The sequence below is a fragment of the Platichthys flesus genome, chromosome 11 (assembly GCF_949316205.1).
Source record: "Platichthys flesus chromosome 11, fPlaFle2.1, whole genome shotgun sequence".
Lineage (NCBI taxonomy): Eukaryota > Metazoa > Chordata > Actinopteri > Pleuronectiformes > Pleuronectidae > Platichthys > Platichthys flesus.
This window is the reverse complement of record NC_084955.1, coordinates 4,931,929-4,951,041: the sequence shown is the minus strand read 5'-3', so window position 1 is coordinate 4,951,041 and position 19,113 is coordinate 4,931,929. Positions and strand designations below refer to the sequence as shown.

At 41.1% G+C, this 19,113-nt stretch overlaps 1 protein-coding gene across 1 annotated transcript in view; it reads right to left on the bottom strand.

Annotated features, from left to right (window-relative positions):
* The window catches only part of LOC133964913 (myelin basic protein-like), a 58,675-nt gene that overhangs the window by 8,388 nt on the left and 31,174 nt on the right, over window positions 1–19,113 (bottom strand). The window contains exon 3 of the mRNA XM_062399234.1: window positions 16,282–16,372. Within this exon, the coding sequence (XP_062255218.1) occupies window positions 16,282–16,372 (91 nt within the window). The remainder of the gene's footprint in view (window positions 1–16,281; window positions 16,373–19,113) is intronic.

Here is a 19,113-nt window from a genome sequence, read left to right as displayed (position 1 = left end):
AACAATAACATACAACATCAAATAACCTGGCTCCATCTCATTCTACTGCTATTACTTTTAATATAGGTCTTTCATTTATTATGAAATAAAACGGAAACAAAAATGTAATGGCATTATAGGAAAATTTATGATTGTCATACCATGTGCATTTGCTTATGACAGGTATTGAAAAACACACACACACACACACACATGCAAACACGCACAGCTATCTTGGTGAGGACACTCATCGTTATGATACATTCCCTAGCCCCCCACCCTAACCCTAACCATCCAACTAAATGTCAAACTGGTCCTCACAAAGATAGCTGTAAAAGAGCACACACACAAACAGCAGCTATTCGCATTAGGACTTTACTTTGTCTTACATTCATTATGGACAACCGAACCCAAACCTTGTCCCTGACCAATGACCAATGATCAATCCATGCCTAACCTTAACTTTAACCGAACCACTTCACGTTGGACCACACAAACAAATCTGACTTATTTCCCACACCTTAGATCCTAGCTAAATCCCCCTCATCTCTTCAGTCGCTAAGCTCTGAATGACCATGATCTGACCCCATTAAGAAATAAACAAACAGTTCCCTTGAGATGTTTTACAAGTTATATATACTTCATGATTCATTTTAAGTATTACTATTAATTAGTTGAAACCCCACTTGATATATTCTTATAACTTTCAGGCATGAGAACTTTCTAATTTAATGTAAATTATTTTTTCTTCCCAAGCTCACTCGATGAATTTATCCTGGTAAATTAACACTGTAATTTATCTCAGTCATGACAGCTGTGTCTGTGGAGTATTTCATTGGCAGCCAGTGTGAATGGGTCAGCGTGAGAGAAAGAGTACTTCTCAGCACTGGTTGATGCCATCAGTGTAGTGCTCATTGACCTTCTCTCACCCATGGAGACATTGGAGTTGAAAAGCAGTTTCTACATATACACCAACTTCAACATGGCAGTGGACATGACTATTGTCTTGAAGCCGTAAACCTGCGGGCTGCTTGGGTCAGAGGCTTCAGCTACTACATTACACTTTGATTTTTGATAAACTATATCATTGAGCTTTTAGGACACAAAACCATCTACAAACAATCTACTCTGTCAAACATGTCAAAACTCCAAACCTTTCAACTGTTACAGTAAACGTCAGTAATAGAGATGGGCATTCGATTAAATTGTCTTAAATCGATCGTCGGGAGAATTGACGATAGATTTTCGATTAATCATTAATATTTTTATAATAAAATCCACTATTTATAGGCTATATTAAAATGCAGTGAAAATAGAAAAAACACACCCTGTTTCCTCATTAAGATCTTTATTACAAGATGAATAACTCTTGTGGCAGTTAAACGGGATCCGTTCACTGGTTACACTTGAAAATATGCGTTGCTGAACTCTTAAGCCCCGATGAGCGAGCAGCAGCTAGCCACGGAGAGCTAGCTGGATTTGACGGTTCTCGACGTCTCAGTCCTGTTGTTGTTACGCCCTCACTCCTGGAACCCCTCACCCAGACCCGGGTCTGTCCGGGTTCCCTTCGGTACGTGTGCGGACATGAAGAAAAAATAATGTCATCGACGAAATTCTTAATGATCAATAATCAATCGTCGATTAATTATGCCCATCCCTAGTCAGTGATACTACGATTGAACACACAGTTTTGTAACAATCCTCCGTTCAGTGTTTTCACACATTAGCAGACAAAGCTTTTCTATTGCAACAGGACAGGTCCATAAGCAGTGATGTGGGACAGATGTACTTGGTGGAGAGAAGGACCGAGGTGGATTCTGACACTCCGGGCGCAGTTCACTGATATGGATCTAGATCTTATCACAAGATGACAGCCTTTAGGGGCACCTTAAAATTCAATGGGGAAACAGTGTCCCACAATTTAAACTTTCTCAAAGTCACAGTCTGAGAAGCATCCCAACTACACAGCGACGCCTGGGGTTGTGAAGTTGAGACAGTTGCTGCACAATCACTTCTTTCAATCAAGTGCCACACTATGGATGCTTTAAAACACATGTGTCAATCTCAAGGCCTGCAGGCCAAAAGTGGCCTGCGAGAGGTGGTGCATTATTGTCTTAAAATAAGTTCACTGTATGCTGCTTAAAAGCGCACGTTGACCGTAAAAAACGGTATGTCTTTTATGTTATGAGGCTGTGTCGTTCGTAAAAGAATATAATCTAAGTCGGCATTTTGACACCAAATGCTCAATTCAGCCTCCATGAAAAATAAAGAATTGCAGAATTAAAAGGTGGACAGCAGTCGCAGCAGAATGTGTTCACAAAAGCTACGGCCAAAAACTATGCAGCGGTGAAATTCAGCTTTATCGTGGCAGAAGAAATCGCCCAAGCTTCAAAGTCTTTTTCAGAGAGTGCATTTTTGAAACAGTGCATGCTGAAGGTGTGTCAGCAGGTGTGCCCCGACCAGATACAGACTTTTCAGAATGTCAGTTTGTCAAGAAACACCATCGCGGACCGAGTTAAGGAACTGGCAGGAAATCTCTCAACACGGCTGGCTGAAGAGACACAGAGCTGTATAGCTTTTTCATTAGCTTTGGATGAAAGCACAGACAACGTAGATACAGCGCAGTTATCCATTTTTATTAGAGGCGTGAAGCCGGACCTCTCTGTCATTGAATAGCTGTTGGATGTAGCTATCATGCATGGGACCACAACGGGTTGGGACAATTTTGAGGCAGTGGAGAAGTCCGTAAGTAAACATAAATTGCCATGGGAAGAGTTGGTGGGACTAATCTGGCTTGGTTGGACGAGTGAAGGAGAAATTGCAAAAAAGTAACCGTCCCACGCCCCTGATAACCTATCATTTCATTATCCATCAAGAAGCTCTGTGTGTTTCTGGAGCTTGATATTATAATGACCACGGTCATGAAAACAGTGAACTTTATTCGTGCACGTGACATGAATCAGCGGCAGTTCCAGCTGCTCTTGCAGGAGATGGGCTCAGAGCCCAGAGATGTGCCGTACCATACAGAAGTAAGGTGGCTGAGCAGGAGCAAAGTCCTCAAACGATTTTTTGAGCTAAGAGAAAAAATTGCTTTTTTCATGCAGAGCAAAGGAAAACCGTTGCCTGAACTGTCAGATCCAAACTATCTGTGTGACTTTGCAAACTGGACCTATGGAAGTGCCAGGTGGAACAGGACAATCTCGCCCACTTTCCTGTTTGTCAAAGCATCTCAGCCTCCATTCCCGGTGCTTTTTCATGTTCTCGGTTGGCTACCAAACTGAACCGGTTTGATCTGCGCTTCTCTGACTTTAAAGCGCAGCAATCTGGTCTTGACATCTTTACCAATCCTTTCACCACCGACGTCTTTAGTGCGCCCCCCCCATCAGCTTCAAAGTGACAGTGGCCTGAGAGCAAAGTTCCAGGATGCTGCAATCAAGGACTTCTACCGTCTCCTGCCCCCTGGTTTGATGCCACAGCTCCGACTTAATGCTGCTCGTGTTCTGTACATGTTCGGGATCACCTATCTGTGCGAACAGATGTTTTCAATAATGAATTTAAACAAGACCAAGCACAGATCATGCATCACAGATGACAACCTGCACGCTGTTTTGAGGATTGCCTCAGCACAAGACCTAAAACCAGACATTGACACCCTGACCAAGGGAAAACGGTGTCAGACATCCGGCCAGAAAAATTAGGTAAGCATTTTCAAAAATCCTTTTTTTCCACTTGGTTTTTACTTTTATTTAATAAATGCGTTTTATTTGACAAGACTAAGAACAGTAGAATATGTGTACAAATTAATGATTGTGCTTGCATTATGTTTTGTGTCTGTTATTACCAGAACATGATCTATGAATGAGGAGGTGTGAGATGGCGTCTCAGGATGAGGAGGGATCTACTTGTGTGTGTTCAAGGACAGGCAGCGTTACCTCATTGTTTTGTAAAATACTGCTTCTGTCATATGTTGGTTGTGCCATAGTCCTAGCCCCCTTGACTTGAATACATAATAAATACATAAACAATTATCTAACAATATAATATGTCGTAGTTTCATTATTTTAAATTACATTGCAGTTTGTTACAGTCATACTGTTAATCTGGCCCTTAAAGGCCAACCATTATTCTAATGTGGCCCTTGGTGGAAATTAGTTTAACTCCCCTGCTTTAAAAGAAAGACTCAAAGTGAACCAAAATAACTCCATTTAAACGAATATCCTCTCTGTGGGGGCAGACAATTCAGGAAAAGGTCAGACATGAACTGGTCTGTTCCTTATACCTTATACCAAACCTTTATCTGTATATATGAATCTCTGTTTTGCCAGCTCACAAATGTGATTGGTAGATGTTTACTACTAGATGAAAATTGTCCAAGGCTCAATATGAGTCTACAGAATTCAGAATACATATCCATCTGGATGTAAAACATTCTGTCTAATTAAATTATTCAAAACGAAATCCAAGATGCTGGATCGGAAACAGCAACTCGGGAAACAGGTTTAAAAATCGATGTTATGTTGCAGCGGAAATATTTTGTTTCATACAGATGGTTAGAAATGTTTTTCAGTTTTTTAAAGATAACAGGTTAATTATCATTTAAAGAAACTGATATGAATCACTTCTACTCAAATGTATACACAATATAGATGGTTGAAATTTAACAGAAGATATATAGTCAATGAGATTCATAGCTCAGGCTCATGTGACTACATATATATATAGATTACACTGTATATGTGCATAATGAAAAAAAATGAAAGTCACTAAAATTGGTATGCTGAATAATCCTTAGGTATATTTGGAATATTAGGTGACAAAGAGCAAAGAACAAGACAACAATGAAGCAAAATCCATTAAGGAACCGACACTGGCTGATCCACAGCTGCACTTCCTGTTTAAATGGGGTTTGTTATGAGACTCTTCTTCACTTCGTCTTGTGGGACATATGGGATACAGTGGCTAAGGTATTACTTTAGTACTCTTGGTTGTCTTTCATCCCCTCCCCTTGGACTCTTCTCACAGACCCAGCTGCTAACACACACTCACTCACACACTCACTCACTCACACACTCACACACTCACACATAATGGGTTAGGGTTAACCCTTACCATCCACACTAAATGCCTAACCCTAACCTAATTCTAACCCTAAAATAAAGTCTTAAACCCTAAACAGTCCATTAAAGGGAGCTCACAAAGTGAAGACCGGTCCAAATGTCCTCACTTTCCCAAAATGTGGGTTGTAGGCTCAAGCTGGTCCTCACAAAGATAGCTGTACAATAGCATACGCGCGCACGCACACACACACACACACACACACACACACACACACACACACACACACACACACACACACACACACACACACACACACACACACACACACACACACACACACACACACACACACACACACACACACACACACACACACACACACACACACACACACACACACACACACACACACACAGAGATTGTCCTGCCAGATGGTCGAGGCTGGATGACGTGGTCTCTTGAACTCATGGGCACACAGAGGCACAATCTGAGACATGGCACATACACACATAGAAGCAGAATGCACATATAGATGTTTTCTGTCCACATTAAATCCATCAGGAATCAAAAATGGAGACACGAGGGATGGAAGATGCCTGTATAAACCGGGTCTAATCTGATGGTTGATAAGAAAACCTGTGCATGCCCTACATGGTGTAGCTTTTGCATGTTTTTTAGTGATCGTGAGATTCATTCATCAATCTGACAGAGAGAGAGAGAGAGAGAGAGAGAGAGAGAGAGAGAGAGAGAGAGAGAGAAACCCTGAGAGAAACTGTGAAGGGATCAGAGAAGAGAAAGTGAGGTGAGAGGGGACCGAGAGAGAGAATGTGAACAATGGTGTCAAACCAACGAACACTGGTCCAGTGATGAGTGCTGCCCTTTAACAATCAGAGCTTTTGAGGGGGGAGGAGAGGAGGTGCTCCCTGTTGGCAGTGCCAGGGCCTGTACCAGCTAGAGTCAGCCCGCGCCACAGAGACAAATGACTGAGCCACAACTGTACAACTAAGAAATGTACAGAAGAGGAACAAACTCATACATTATCTCAATACTGTGTTGTAGGCCTAGTCAGCAGTACATACACATACAATACATACAGAGAGATGTGGATCTGCAAAACCCACAAGCAAATAAAATATTTTTTGTGTAGATGCTAGGATGATACGCTACACAAACATTCTATACATCGGTTCAGTATGTTTTCTGTACAGCCAAAACAATATTCTTTTCAAAGAGCTAAATCCAAAACTTTATTTACTTTTGTAAATGTACTTTACGGAGTACATACGGAGCTCAATGACTTATATTTTTGAAATTATATTTTGGTTTGGGTCGTGTTTGGTCATGTTGGTAGGGATTTCCACCAACACGTAACAAACCAATGGGCTCATGTTGGATTTGGATATAAAATACAGAGTGCATCTCGGGCTCAGCAGAGCTAGAATTTCGCAAACTGCAATAAATGATGTGGCCCGAAGGAGCTGCTTGATTTAGTTTAAAACATGCATTCGTTCCAAACCATTAGCTCATACCGAAAATACTTGGCGTTAACCTATGAGGATCTAGTATAAGTCCAACAGAGCGTGACAAGAGGAAGGAGAATATACAGTAAGCAATATTTACTCGTATGATTATCTGGCTCCACAGTGAAATTTGAACTAATAGACACCAATTCAATTACAAAATTGGCAATGAATTCCAACTCAGTGCTGACTAGGAGATGCGGCGGTCTAGTGGCAGAAACTTGGACTATGGGCAGAAAAGGTCTCTGGTTCGACTCCACGGAGAGACAACAAAAACAAACCTGGATTGATCTGTCAAAAAATCCAAGAGTCTCTCCCTGTCTAGTGCCCCTGAGCAAGGCACCTTACTCCCCCAACATCTGCTCCCCGAGCGCCGTACATGGTCGCTCACTGCTCTGTGTGTCCTGCACCAGATGGGTCAAAAGCAGAGGTTAAATTTCCCTACCTGCATGAGTGTGCCTGTGCATGTCTGTGCATGTGTTTGGGACTAATAAATGCATCTTAATCTTAATCTGGTGTTTTAAACTCATTGATCAAAGATCTTTTTAGCAATTGATTCAATTAATGTATTTACTTGTTGTGATGAAGCTATAGAGTATCACCAAACCTAATTTGTTTGCTTTGCCTGTGAGCTGATTGTTGTGTTTTTACTATATGCAAGTTAACTGCCAAGGTTCTCTGCCACTGCTCTTATAAGTGTGGGTTTCAGCAGCAGCAGGCAGATGTTTTCTCTCCTCGCCACAAGGGATAACTGTTACTGTCGACAATAGATTCAAAAAAGAGAAGAGATGTGTGGGAGCTGGTCCAATGACAGATTAAGACTTAATGAATGAATATCAAGGGAGTGAAAAAAAATCTGCACCATAATAAACGGGGTTCAGCTGTAATGATGATGCTCACTGGAATATAGTTTCGAAATGAAAAGAAAACTTCAAATCCCTTCATTATTTCGGAGCCACAGGTTGAATATAAATCTTAAGTGACAGTCTGTTATGTTTATATGACTCGGTGTAAATGATGTACTTATGTACTTATCTGCATTTACATGTCTTTGATCAAAAATATCAAAGACTTGTAAAGTCAAAGCTGTATGAATATAAGTTATACACTGGTTTGGATTGGCCGCCCATGGCACGTACAATTGTGTTGTTTTCATAACATTGTTTACTTGATCAGAATGATACAAATGGTAGAGACTATATCAGAAATACACCTGATACATCTGCTTAAGGCCACCCTCCTGATATGGCCTGGTCTACTCTGATTGGCCTACTGCGTGTAGGAAATGTGACCTTCCACTCTCGCTTTACTTGACTTTTTTAGGGGATGGACCAGACTAGCCTCTACACATGCATTATGCAAATGTGGGTCATCGTGGTGTCATGTGAAATCACCATATCCCGGAAGTACTGGCCTGATTGTTGGCACAGCATTCGAGGACTTTGGGCTTTTTTACTTTGAAGACCTTTTACGTATACAAAAAACATATAACACACTAAAAGGAAAGGAACTAAAATAAAATAAAAAAACAGGAGGGCACAGAGTTTAAAGTTTAAAAACTTAATGTTCATTCTCATGCTTTATTCAATCATTTGGAATGCATGTGATGCATTAGGCAAAGCACTTTAATTTGCCTTTTTGTATAAAATGTGTTCCACAAATACACTGGCCTTGCCTGAACAGCAGCATCTTGATAAAAATCTGCCACCTGATAAACATTAATTAGTGCTCGAGGGCGTTCCAAAGCCAGCTCCATAAGATGAGTCCAAAGAAAAAGGATTTTGTTTCTATGGAAGGTAATAATGAAAGACTTAATGACATACTAAGCTGTGCCACTCTAAAGGCAACTAGTGGATCTGTATGAGGATGTTTGTTGAGAGGTGTGGGATGTGAGTGTGATGGAGTGAGCTGTTTGGGGTACAGCAAAAACAATCCATAACACTTGTTCTTTTATCCAAAGAAAAACAATATTAATTTCTGTGTTTAGGGCAAGCAGGACAGCCAGCAGATTAAAGAAGGGGAAAAGAGTAACAATCCCAAGGACAAAGGCAGAAGGAGCGTGCAGAGCAGATGAAGGGCTTGTGAGTAAACGAAAACCCAGCCGTACATCACAGACAGTGCTGCGTTAACACCGCCATGCCGCTGTCAATCCTCAGACACCAAAGCAAACATGCACAAGGCTTCATGGGGGGGGAAATATAATTACCAGAGCATGCTTTAATTATCTTTCATTTTTGGATGCTTTGTGTTTTCAGAAGCTTCTCTACACAGCTTGCAATGAGCCCGTGAGCAGTTGGTGAGTTTCAGCTCGCCCCCTCGGCTCGGCCTCAGCCAGCGGTAAAGAGGAGCACTTCTAACACGATAACCCTGCCAGGCTTGGACGGGATCACTGCAATCCGAGAGGTCTCTGATCCACCCATTACGAGTGGCCAGTGGGTCCCAAATATAATTAGTGTGGGAAGCACGCAGGGTATGAGATGAGTGATAACTGGCTCACATCAATATCGTTCAATTTCCCTGATAAAAGCTCCAGAGCGACTTTGAGAGGGGGACGACTCCGAAATGAAGTCAGATCACCAGGGGACAGCCTCTTATCGGGTAAAATGCATAACTTTATCAGCTGCTTGCTTTTCTAGTTTTTCCATCTAATGCTGATCTCTATTTAAGCCTCTTTTAATTTAAGACGGTTTAATTTACTTTGTCGTTTGAACTGTCAGGAGATTTTACAATAAGCAAGATGTGGCTACTTTTTAAAAGTCAATTTCTTAAACTATTCTCCTTCATTCCGCAACAATGGCCTTTCAATGGCTTTTGCGTTCTGTGGCTGTCTCCATCCGTACGTACAATACTTTACTGTTACGCCTTTGCCGTGGGAGATTCACATTGAGTTAGACAGGAAACAAGATATGCATTAGTGTACTGGATGAGGACGAGAGAGGCTGGGGTGGATTTCACATAGTGCAGAAGATAACGCTCAGTCCCCTCTCTGGGACCCTCCACGCAGTCACCCCCTCTCGTCTGGACCACTGCGCCGGAGGCCTGTCCAGATCCTCAGACAGTATGTCCAGAGCTCAGCTGCCATGTATTCTCACCTGAATTAAGCCCTAGCAGCACCCTAACTCATTCTTCACTAGCTACGGGGCAAGTCCCGTATCTCATGCAAAGTCCTCCCACTTACCAATAGATCCCTTTATGCCCTGACACCCCAGCAACTGACCTCCTCCACCCCACTCCACCCAGAAAATACACCTGCTCACAAAGGCTTTTGACCACTGGTTTCTTCCTCCCTGGCGAGCATTATACTACTAGTACTTTTCTGTCCTTAATTTATTTTTATTTCTATTCTCATTTCCTAAATTGATAAAGTTAAAGGCACTATACAAATGATGAATCAACCTGAACTAAAACATTAAGGGTGTCTTTAGTGTTACTGAGCAAAGTGCATTGTGTATATCTCTAAACAGTTCTCTTTCCATAACACATAACAAACAGTAGAGGGCCAATCATGTAAGTATTTTGAACGGAGCATTGTATATCAGGGTTAATAAGCTTCTTACAGGTTTTAACAGACAGACTCACATCACCCAGTTCCTTGCTTCTCTCCACTGGCTCCCTCTCCTTTTTGGAATTGATTTCAATATTTTACTTATCACTTTGAAAAGCATGCGTGGGGACTGGCCCCATGCTACATCATAAACATGTTGACTCCTTCTGTGCCTAATCAGAGCCTTGGATTCTCAGGTGGAACCCTGCTGGCTGTTCCAAAATCGAGGCTGAAAACTAAAGGTGACCGTGCTTTTCCCTTCAGGATTACTCAGCTTTGGAACAACCTGGAGATAAGGCTCGCAGAGTCAGTGACTTCTTTTAAATCTCTTCTCATTTTTATAGACTGACTTTCATGTGAGGTCGTTTTTTTATTGCACTGTTATCACTATTTACTTCTTCTGTAATATATTTATTGTTATGGTCCTTTGACTGTTTTTCTGTAATTAAGTTTCATGTCACACAGTCGTGTATTTGTTTATTTAATTGAACACTGCTTTGTTGTCACATTGCATGAATAGAGGTCAAAAACTGCAGAGGGAGCCTTTAATGATTAAAAATATGCCACGATCAAGGATGTGAATATTAACTATTTCTATTTCATTTTTATTATTATTATTATTATCCCACTTTATTAAGTACAAACACAGTTTGCACCTTGCAGAGTACAAAATAATAAACTTGGTTTATATGGAATTTAAAGTGAAGTAAAACCTAATTTATGTTTACATTAGTTCATACAGAGGTTAATCACAGCAGCGTGGGTATACAGCACACACACGGCTTATCTGTAGATTACTTTACTAACTGCATGGGCTTTTTTCAAGATATAATGAAAAGCTTTGTTTCATTTCGATTCTTTGTTTCTACAGAGAGAGATTATAGGGGCATTATACACACCTCGTTAGTTATTTTTGTCAAACATTGGAAAAGAACAGAAATTGTAAAAATCCGAGGAAGGTTTTTTAAATCAACCATTGAATGAAGTGTTAATTGTCCCAAAGATTTGCATGCCGTTTTCAAACCTAATCCCTAAGAGAGCATGGATTCTCTCACTCAGGACCGGTTTGACTCCATGAAGGTTCTCGGCTTTCTAGCTGTCCTCTCTCTTTCTAGTGGTGAAACAATACTCCATACTGGGAGGGATTAACTTGCTTTAAAAGCCTGTGTATGCTTAAATGAAAGATAGAATGTATAGGGATAATTAAAGGTACATTGCTACTGTATAGTCAAAGCTCCTCTATTAAACCAACAAATGCTTTTTTGATATAATCGATTCTTTGCAGGAGAACAGATTGACCCACTGTGTAAGAGCTTAGGTAACCATATTGATTCATCTCATTAAAGTGTTATTCGTGAGAATGTGTGAGGTGAAGGAGACTGAAACATAACAACTAAAACATTATACAAGGAAAAGTCAATCCTTTGGAGCCAGATTGTCTCAGAGATAAAGTCTGAATTGTTTCTGAAAGATGGCTTCTCTCTTCCCTTAATTTAAGAGAACTAAATCACTTTTTTGCCAGTTTTAATAATTTGTATTACATTCATTCTAATGAAAACGTCACATTCCTGCCAGCCATTTTGTAATGTATCCTCTGACATCTGATGACTTTGAACTTAATGCTTAAATAGAATAGATTCGGATTTTAGATTCGGATTCTTCTTGTGCAGAGGACACAATGGCAAAAATCGTCCACAAATTGCAAAACTTTTCAAACTTGAATTACCAAGTTAACTTAACTCAACCATCTAATCCAACTGGAATTTGGGTTAGTGAGCATCACAGGGGAAAAGGAAAAATCCCCAGAAAAAAATAATCAATAACGTGATTGTTTATTGTATACCGCAACACAGTAACTGCTTCTTAGGACTGCAATCCATGCTGGTAGGTTCGAAAACAGGACAAACATTTTTCTTGATACTTCTATAAGAGGAATAATAAATATTTGAGATCCATTTCACTCTATGATTACTTCTGGAGTACACTGATTGACTAGGAGTAGTTTTTATAGGGTCGAAATAAGCTTACTTAACAGGACACCTCTGAAAGAATTGTCTAGCCCATCATCTATATGTTCACAACAAACAAAACCATCTTCAACCCTCGCCCTACAATGGCTTGTCAAGCAAACATTGCTAAGTCCATCCCAATGTTCTCTGGCACACTCCTGAGTTTCTGTCCGCAACTGCTGTTGGCTTCTCCGCAGGTCAGCCTGTGGAGATGAAGAAACTGTGACCCAGACAGAGTCAGGACAGAACAGGCAGTCAGACAGAGAGAGTGGGTCTGTTTTGCCGAATGGGGGCCTGTTTCAGGCTGCGCCAGGTAATGGAGCCGTAATGGGCTTTTAACAGCCGCGCGGCCGATGGTGGTGTTTGCTATTTAATGGAAAAGCACTGCAAACAGGAAGTGCTGCATGGAGACATCCCCAGACACTGGACAGGCCGAGATGAGTCATGACGCCTGCTGATGACAACCACACCAAAGCAGGCTCCAATAAAGCGCCGCTAAACTGCCCGTCATAAACCACTCACGCTGTGTCAATTTGGTGCAAATTCCTCGTATTTCCTTTAGCCCTCCGCTGCGAAGGAACCTAATGGCTCTAGATTAGTTCAGCCTTGATGCACAGATGAGAGGAAGGATTTAATGTGTCTAACAGCAATGTTCCCTCAGTCCAAATTAGAAAGTTAAAACAAAACTAGAGAGCAGTGCCGACTGAGCATTGATTAAACATTCCACATCAGCAGCTTTTTGACCAATAACTGAGAAACACACACTTTGATTTCCACTTACCCCTCCAGAAAACTAATTAAGACAGGCTACTCATTATGCAAAGCTTCTAAACTCACCTGCCTTCATTTAGCAGATGAACCAACCAAAATACTAAGCTCATTATTTCTCTTCATGCTGCACAGCTCTGTAATGGTCAATTTTAAGCAACTGTCTGAGAAAATCTGAATAATGCAGTCAGATCATGTGTTTGGTTTTGCTTTTTTGCTGCTTTCCTCCCGTTTTAAAGAGTTTGTCACTTCTACATCCTAATAAATTTAGTTTTTTATCATGAGCTGCCAGAAGCATCTGAGGAAGTAGTCACGTTTCATCACTGGTGATGTAAAGCCAGAAGACAAAGGTCACTGAAGCCTCAAACAACCCTGATTAGTAATAGTTTCAGTGTGTCAGATAACTTCTTGTCCCTCCTCTGATAATACAATTTCCCCAAAGGTCTAAGTGTGCTGTGTGGGTGGCTGCTTTGAAATATTGCACGTGTCAATGGTGGATCCACACTGCTTGCCCCATGCGGACAAGTGTTAAACACAAGGGACAATAATTAGCTGCAGGAGAGGAAGCGTATCGAGTAACTAGCTGATCAATGTGATGAAGCCTCTGCTAGGTTTAGCTTTGCTGTTGATAATAAAGAATAAGTGAGAACAGCAGGTTTGTAATACATATTTCTTTTTGAACAAGGAGACATGATTACTCTGCTGTAGAATAAAATAAGAAAACACAAATTCAATGCACACACACACACACAGATTGAGCATAATATTAATAGTAGGTCAATATTGACATTTGAAAATCCGTTGGTTAGTGCACAATACCCCCTAATGCAGGCTGAATGATTCTGCATTGTTGTATAATCAATCAATACTGCTCGGTGTGTATCAGAAGACCTGAACCAATGGAATAGACACAATCAGTGTGTGTGTGTGTGTGTCGGTAGTTTGCATTCAGTAGTGTTGAGTAACCAGGTTGTAATCGCTCACGGCGGCTGTCACCAATAGTCTGAACAAGAATAAAGCTGATAGAGGACATCTATATGACTGGATTCTTTGTGATACCTTTTGTATGTTCTGGGTCCAGACAAGAATCAGTGGGCTAATCTCTAACCTCTATAAACAGCCATCTGATTGCGGACGGTTTACCAGTGGGAAACTACTGCCTGCTCGAATGTGATTGGTCCAACCAGAAGCTGAGACCAGAAGGCTTTCCCTCCCTTACAGGTACTGCATATTCAGGTCTCTTTGAGCTGTAATTTACATTTTCTCTTTTAATCTTCAAAATCCCTCCATTAACAATCTCCATGGTTACTGACACTTGTATGTAAAGAGCCAATTTTTGGAATTCACATCTGCAGTTTCACCAGGAGAGGGAAATTGGGTAAATTAGCTGTAGCTGAGTAAATTTGCTGGTGAGATTGTTTGCAACTCTTTCATATCTTTTAGTTTGATTATTGGAGTTATAGCCTAAAGAAAACTGCAGCTCCTGTAAAAATTGCACTTTGAAGCAAAAGTTGCAATTTCAGCCCAAGCATTATTAGATAGACAGCCCTTGCAGAGGTAGTGGTGGAAAACATAGAATGTTTGCTAGTGAGATTCATAGTCCACCAAATATCACAGATATTTGTGTCATATCTGCAGTTTGAGTGAAGACATTCTATCTAACTGTGAGGTGCCCTGTGAAGAAGAGAGCTCTACAGGAGGGGGACAGTGATGCTTTTAACACTCACAATGGCTGCTGTCTCTGTATTGGCAGATACAAGCAAAAATGCTTTAGCATCAGACATTTACATCTCATGCTGTTCCCCCACACACATTCAAAGAGGCTTACACAAACAAACTATTATTTCTCCTTTGCTCTTGCAGTGACTTAATGTGGCCAAATCCTTCCCCTCTCTTGCATTTCACCTCAGCTCACCCTGAAAACAATGGAAACTGGCGCAGAGACAAGCAAACTTCACTTATATTCCGTCCCCCTATCTCTTGAATGCTCCGTGTTCCGACGAGACAAACGAGGCCAAGCTATTGTGGGTTTCAGTCTCTCTCAGAGTGAATAACCAACCTTCCTCCTCCCGAACCCCTGTCTCTCCTCATTACTGGGTGTGATTACGTTTTTTTGGAATGCCGCCGAGTTCAAACAAGAAGCCACGAGAAGCCAAGTCGGTAGATGATGTTTGGCTCCGGGTGGTTGGCCACAGCACAATATTGTATGCAAGGACAAAAAATAAATAATTTCCCTCACTCTGAGAAGCGCCTGAGGCGGCATTTTCACTCCGTTCCAATCATCAAAGTTGACAATAGCCTACAGAAGCTTCAGATACACTAATGGCGTCATTCACAAAAGAAAAAAAGACAATAAAGCAGTCGATTTCATAGGAAATATCTCATAAACTTGTGTTTTATCTAAGGTCTTAGTAGAGCTTATATTTCTTAATATTTCACCTATAGTATCTTGGTCCATTATGAGCAATTTATATAAAACAATCTGCTCTACAAAATAAAGTGCTTAATTTACAATATCTCCACAGAAGGTCAATTTAAATCTAAGATGTTGCTTCATAGAAAAAAAGAAAATTCAGCAAATTTCCACGAGCATTGAACAGTTTCTTTGTCCTCAGGGATAATCCGCCTCATCCCATTTTGTAAACAAATATCCAGCGTTGAACTCAATGAGCACAGTGCCAACGTACAGAAGGCCTTTGTAGTGGATCAGACTCTGCCCTCATCTGCTGAGCTGTAGTATTACAAAGGAACTTTTTAACCCCTGCCCTTAAACACCATTAACACATTTGAACTTCTCTGAGAGCAGAACTGTGACAAATGAGATGTCGAGGTGAGTGGAACACTGACTTTGAACATTTTTCTCATAATGAGGAATAATAACAGTCTAACACAAACCACTTTGTTCATTCATCTTTGGTAAGAGCGAACTTTTTACAGGTCAGGCTGTTCACTTCAGTCAAATGATGCACTACAGGAGTTACTGTGTTCATGAGGATTTAAGGTTCCACTAATTTCACAGTGATACATTTGTCATATATGATTTAAGACTAAGGCCTTAAAAAGAACCACATGAAAGAAAAACTAAACTTTCCTTCCACTTTTAATTATGATATCTGAAAAAATCCTAAAAGCATTTCATGTTGACCATCATTGAGTGACAATGTTGTGATGTATATTCATATTTACTGAACACTAATGCTCTTCTGCACCAAACCACATTCCCTGATTAGAAATTGATCACAGAGGCTTTACAGGCTGATGCAATTTGATAACTGTGGAATCATCAGTCACATTAAGCAGCAGGACAGATTCTATAGATGGGAGTTAGTCTGCTCAGGGTGGTGGGCTTTCCTGATCGTGCCTACCGCCACCTCAATATGCATGTACATTCAAGACCTCTTACCGAAGACTTCGTCTTGTGATTCAGGTTCTGCTACTGCTGCTACTGGTGCTGCTGCTGCTGTCGGTGCCGCGTTGGGTTCAGGTGAAGAAGCCTTTAATAGGAGGACAAAAACAGATTTAAGAGGTGAGGCGCTGAGGTACCATGGCAACAGAGCAAAGAATGAGAGGGCCACACAGAGAATGAGCGAGAGAGACAGTTACAGCAATTTAGGCTATTAGACTATTAGGCTATGTAATTACAGCAGAATTAGACTCAGACTTATTCATTTAATACTCAAAAGAAGCTTCATGTTCTATGAATAGTATTTACTCATTCTGATGCCAGCTCCGAACTGTATGTGTCTTATCAGTGGTCTTCATCAGGATTTTAACAGGATTCTTGTGATTTCCTTTTGCTCTTTACATTTAAAGTAGCCTACACTGATTCATCTTCTATAGAGGGTTAGGGTTATTTAGTGCAAATGTTCAAATGTTCAAATGTTCAGTGGCTGGAGGAGGGGGTGTGGCAGTCCAAGCCAGGGTGAAGGGGGAAAGTATAGTCACTGGAGGAGGTGTGTGTGGGGTTGGGGGGGCGGCTGCTATCACAGAGTTCAGCAGGGTGACAGCCGCAGGGATGAAGCTGTTCCTGAACCTGCTTGTCCGGGAATGGAGGACCATGTAGCGCCTTCCAGAAGGGAGAAGGCTAACAGTCTGTGGCTGGGGTGAGAGCTGTGCAGACATCTCTTGCTCTAGACCAGTGGTTCTCAACCTTTTTTCAGTGACGTACCCCCTTCGAAGAAAAAATTCTGCCCAGTACCCCCTAACCAGCGCAAGCATTTTTGGTTGAAAGAAAGATGTAATGTGATTTATTAAGCCTTGTAACTAGACACATTCAAATTTAAAACTTCATCAATGTCCATAACATTGCTCATTTGTAGTGGTCTCTCTTTAACTTTTTCGAAATAAAAAGATATAAAAATAACTAAAGACTTTTATTATTATCTCAATATAAATAAAGATTTGTGCACATCAAAATAATTATCAACTTAAAGTGACCTCTTTTGGGATCATAATAAAGATATGTTCTCAAACTGAACTCATGAACTTAATTATAGCTAAACACTTCTTCCCAAAAAATAAATCATTAACTTAGTTTTAAATAAAAGATGAGCTCAAAACATATTTTTTTAATATTTATCATCTTAAAATATCTTCTTTAAGGATCGAAAAGAATACTGACAGGTAGCTTGTTTCCGTTTGCTTCGGGGAGGCTTTTCGCATCGTGTCTTGAGATGACCTGAATTCAGAAAGTTTCCTCTTAAAAAAATCAGGTGGCTTACCAACATGACTATCATGTTTTTTTCTGGAGATACCGCTGAAGATGTGGTGGCTTAATGCCACTGTTGGCTAATCTCTCCCCACAGAAAAAAACTAAAAGTGTAAATAACCCAATTATTGAAGTGTCTTTCTGTTATTTTATTGTGAAATATTTTCTCACTTTTAGGTCATACAATTTCATTTCTGCTTTTGTATTACATGCTTTTATTTTGAAAGGGTACCGGTAGAGACGCAGACTTCTTGTTATGAATCATTAACTTCACAACGGAAAACTTTTACGTTTTAGCGCCCCTTCGAAGAGGCACAAGCTCTCACGGTGTTGTTTAGGGAAGGCTCTCTGCTCTGGTTTCGCCATCTTTGGTACTTGTCCCTCCGTGTTTCAGCAGCAATGCTGCTGCACTTCAACTCGACTCCATTGTTGAAGTTTTCAAGGCAGGTGATGACAGGTGATGACAGGTGGCGTGTGCCAGGTTGGGTCAAACCATCGGTATGGGGGAGACTCTGTTTTTTTAGGATAATTTAATTGAAAAGCCTACTGAATATAAAATTTAGTTCATGAACTTACACTTATATTTTATTGAATATTTGTTAAATAACAATTTTTCAAGAATTTTTGAATGGATGCTAATTTTAAATATATATAAAAAAAATCTCAAGTACCCCCTGGAGTACCTTCAAGTACCCCCAGGGGTACGCGTACCCCCATTTGAGAATCACTGCTCTAGACAGCCTCAATGGTGGGGAGTGAGGAGCCGGTGATGCGTTGGGCAGTTTTCACCGCCCACTGCAGTGATTTCCGGTCCGCAACAGAGCAGCTGCCATACCACACTGAGATGCAGTTGGTTGAGGATGCTCTCAATGGTGAAGTGGTAGAAATTCACCAGAATCTGAGGAGACAGATGGGCCTTCTTCAGTCTCCTCAGGGGGGTTTAGGTGTTGAGGGTCCAAGAGAGGTCCTCAGAGATGTGGACACCCAGGAACTTGAAGCTGGTGACACGCTCAACCTCCGTCCCGTTGATATGGATGGGGGTGTGTGTGCCACCTTTCTTCCTGAAGTCCACAATGAGCTCTTTGGTCTTCTTGGTGTTGAGATCCAGGTTGTTGTCACCACTCCGCCAGATGCTGGACCTCTTCTCTGTAGGCCGAATCATGGTTGTTGCTGATGAGGCCAATCACCATTGTATCGTCTGCAAACTTGACAATGGTATTAGAACCATGTGCAGGTGTGCAGTCATAGGTGAATAGTGAGTAGAGAAGAGGACTTAGCACACAGCCCTGTGGCACGCCAGTGTTCAGGATGAGGGTTGAGGAGGTGTGGTACTCTAACCTAACAGACCGGTCTGTTTGGTAGAAAGTCCAGTATCCAGTTGCAGAGGGAAGTGTTGATGCCTTGGTCACTGAATTTCGTCATCAGTTTGGATATTGGTGTTATTTTTGTTTCTGTCGTGGAGTACTGGCGGAAGTGGAGTTGGAGTTTTACTTTGATAATGACATAACCAGCACATCCATGGTTGGA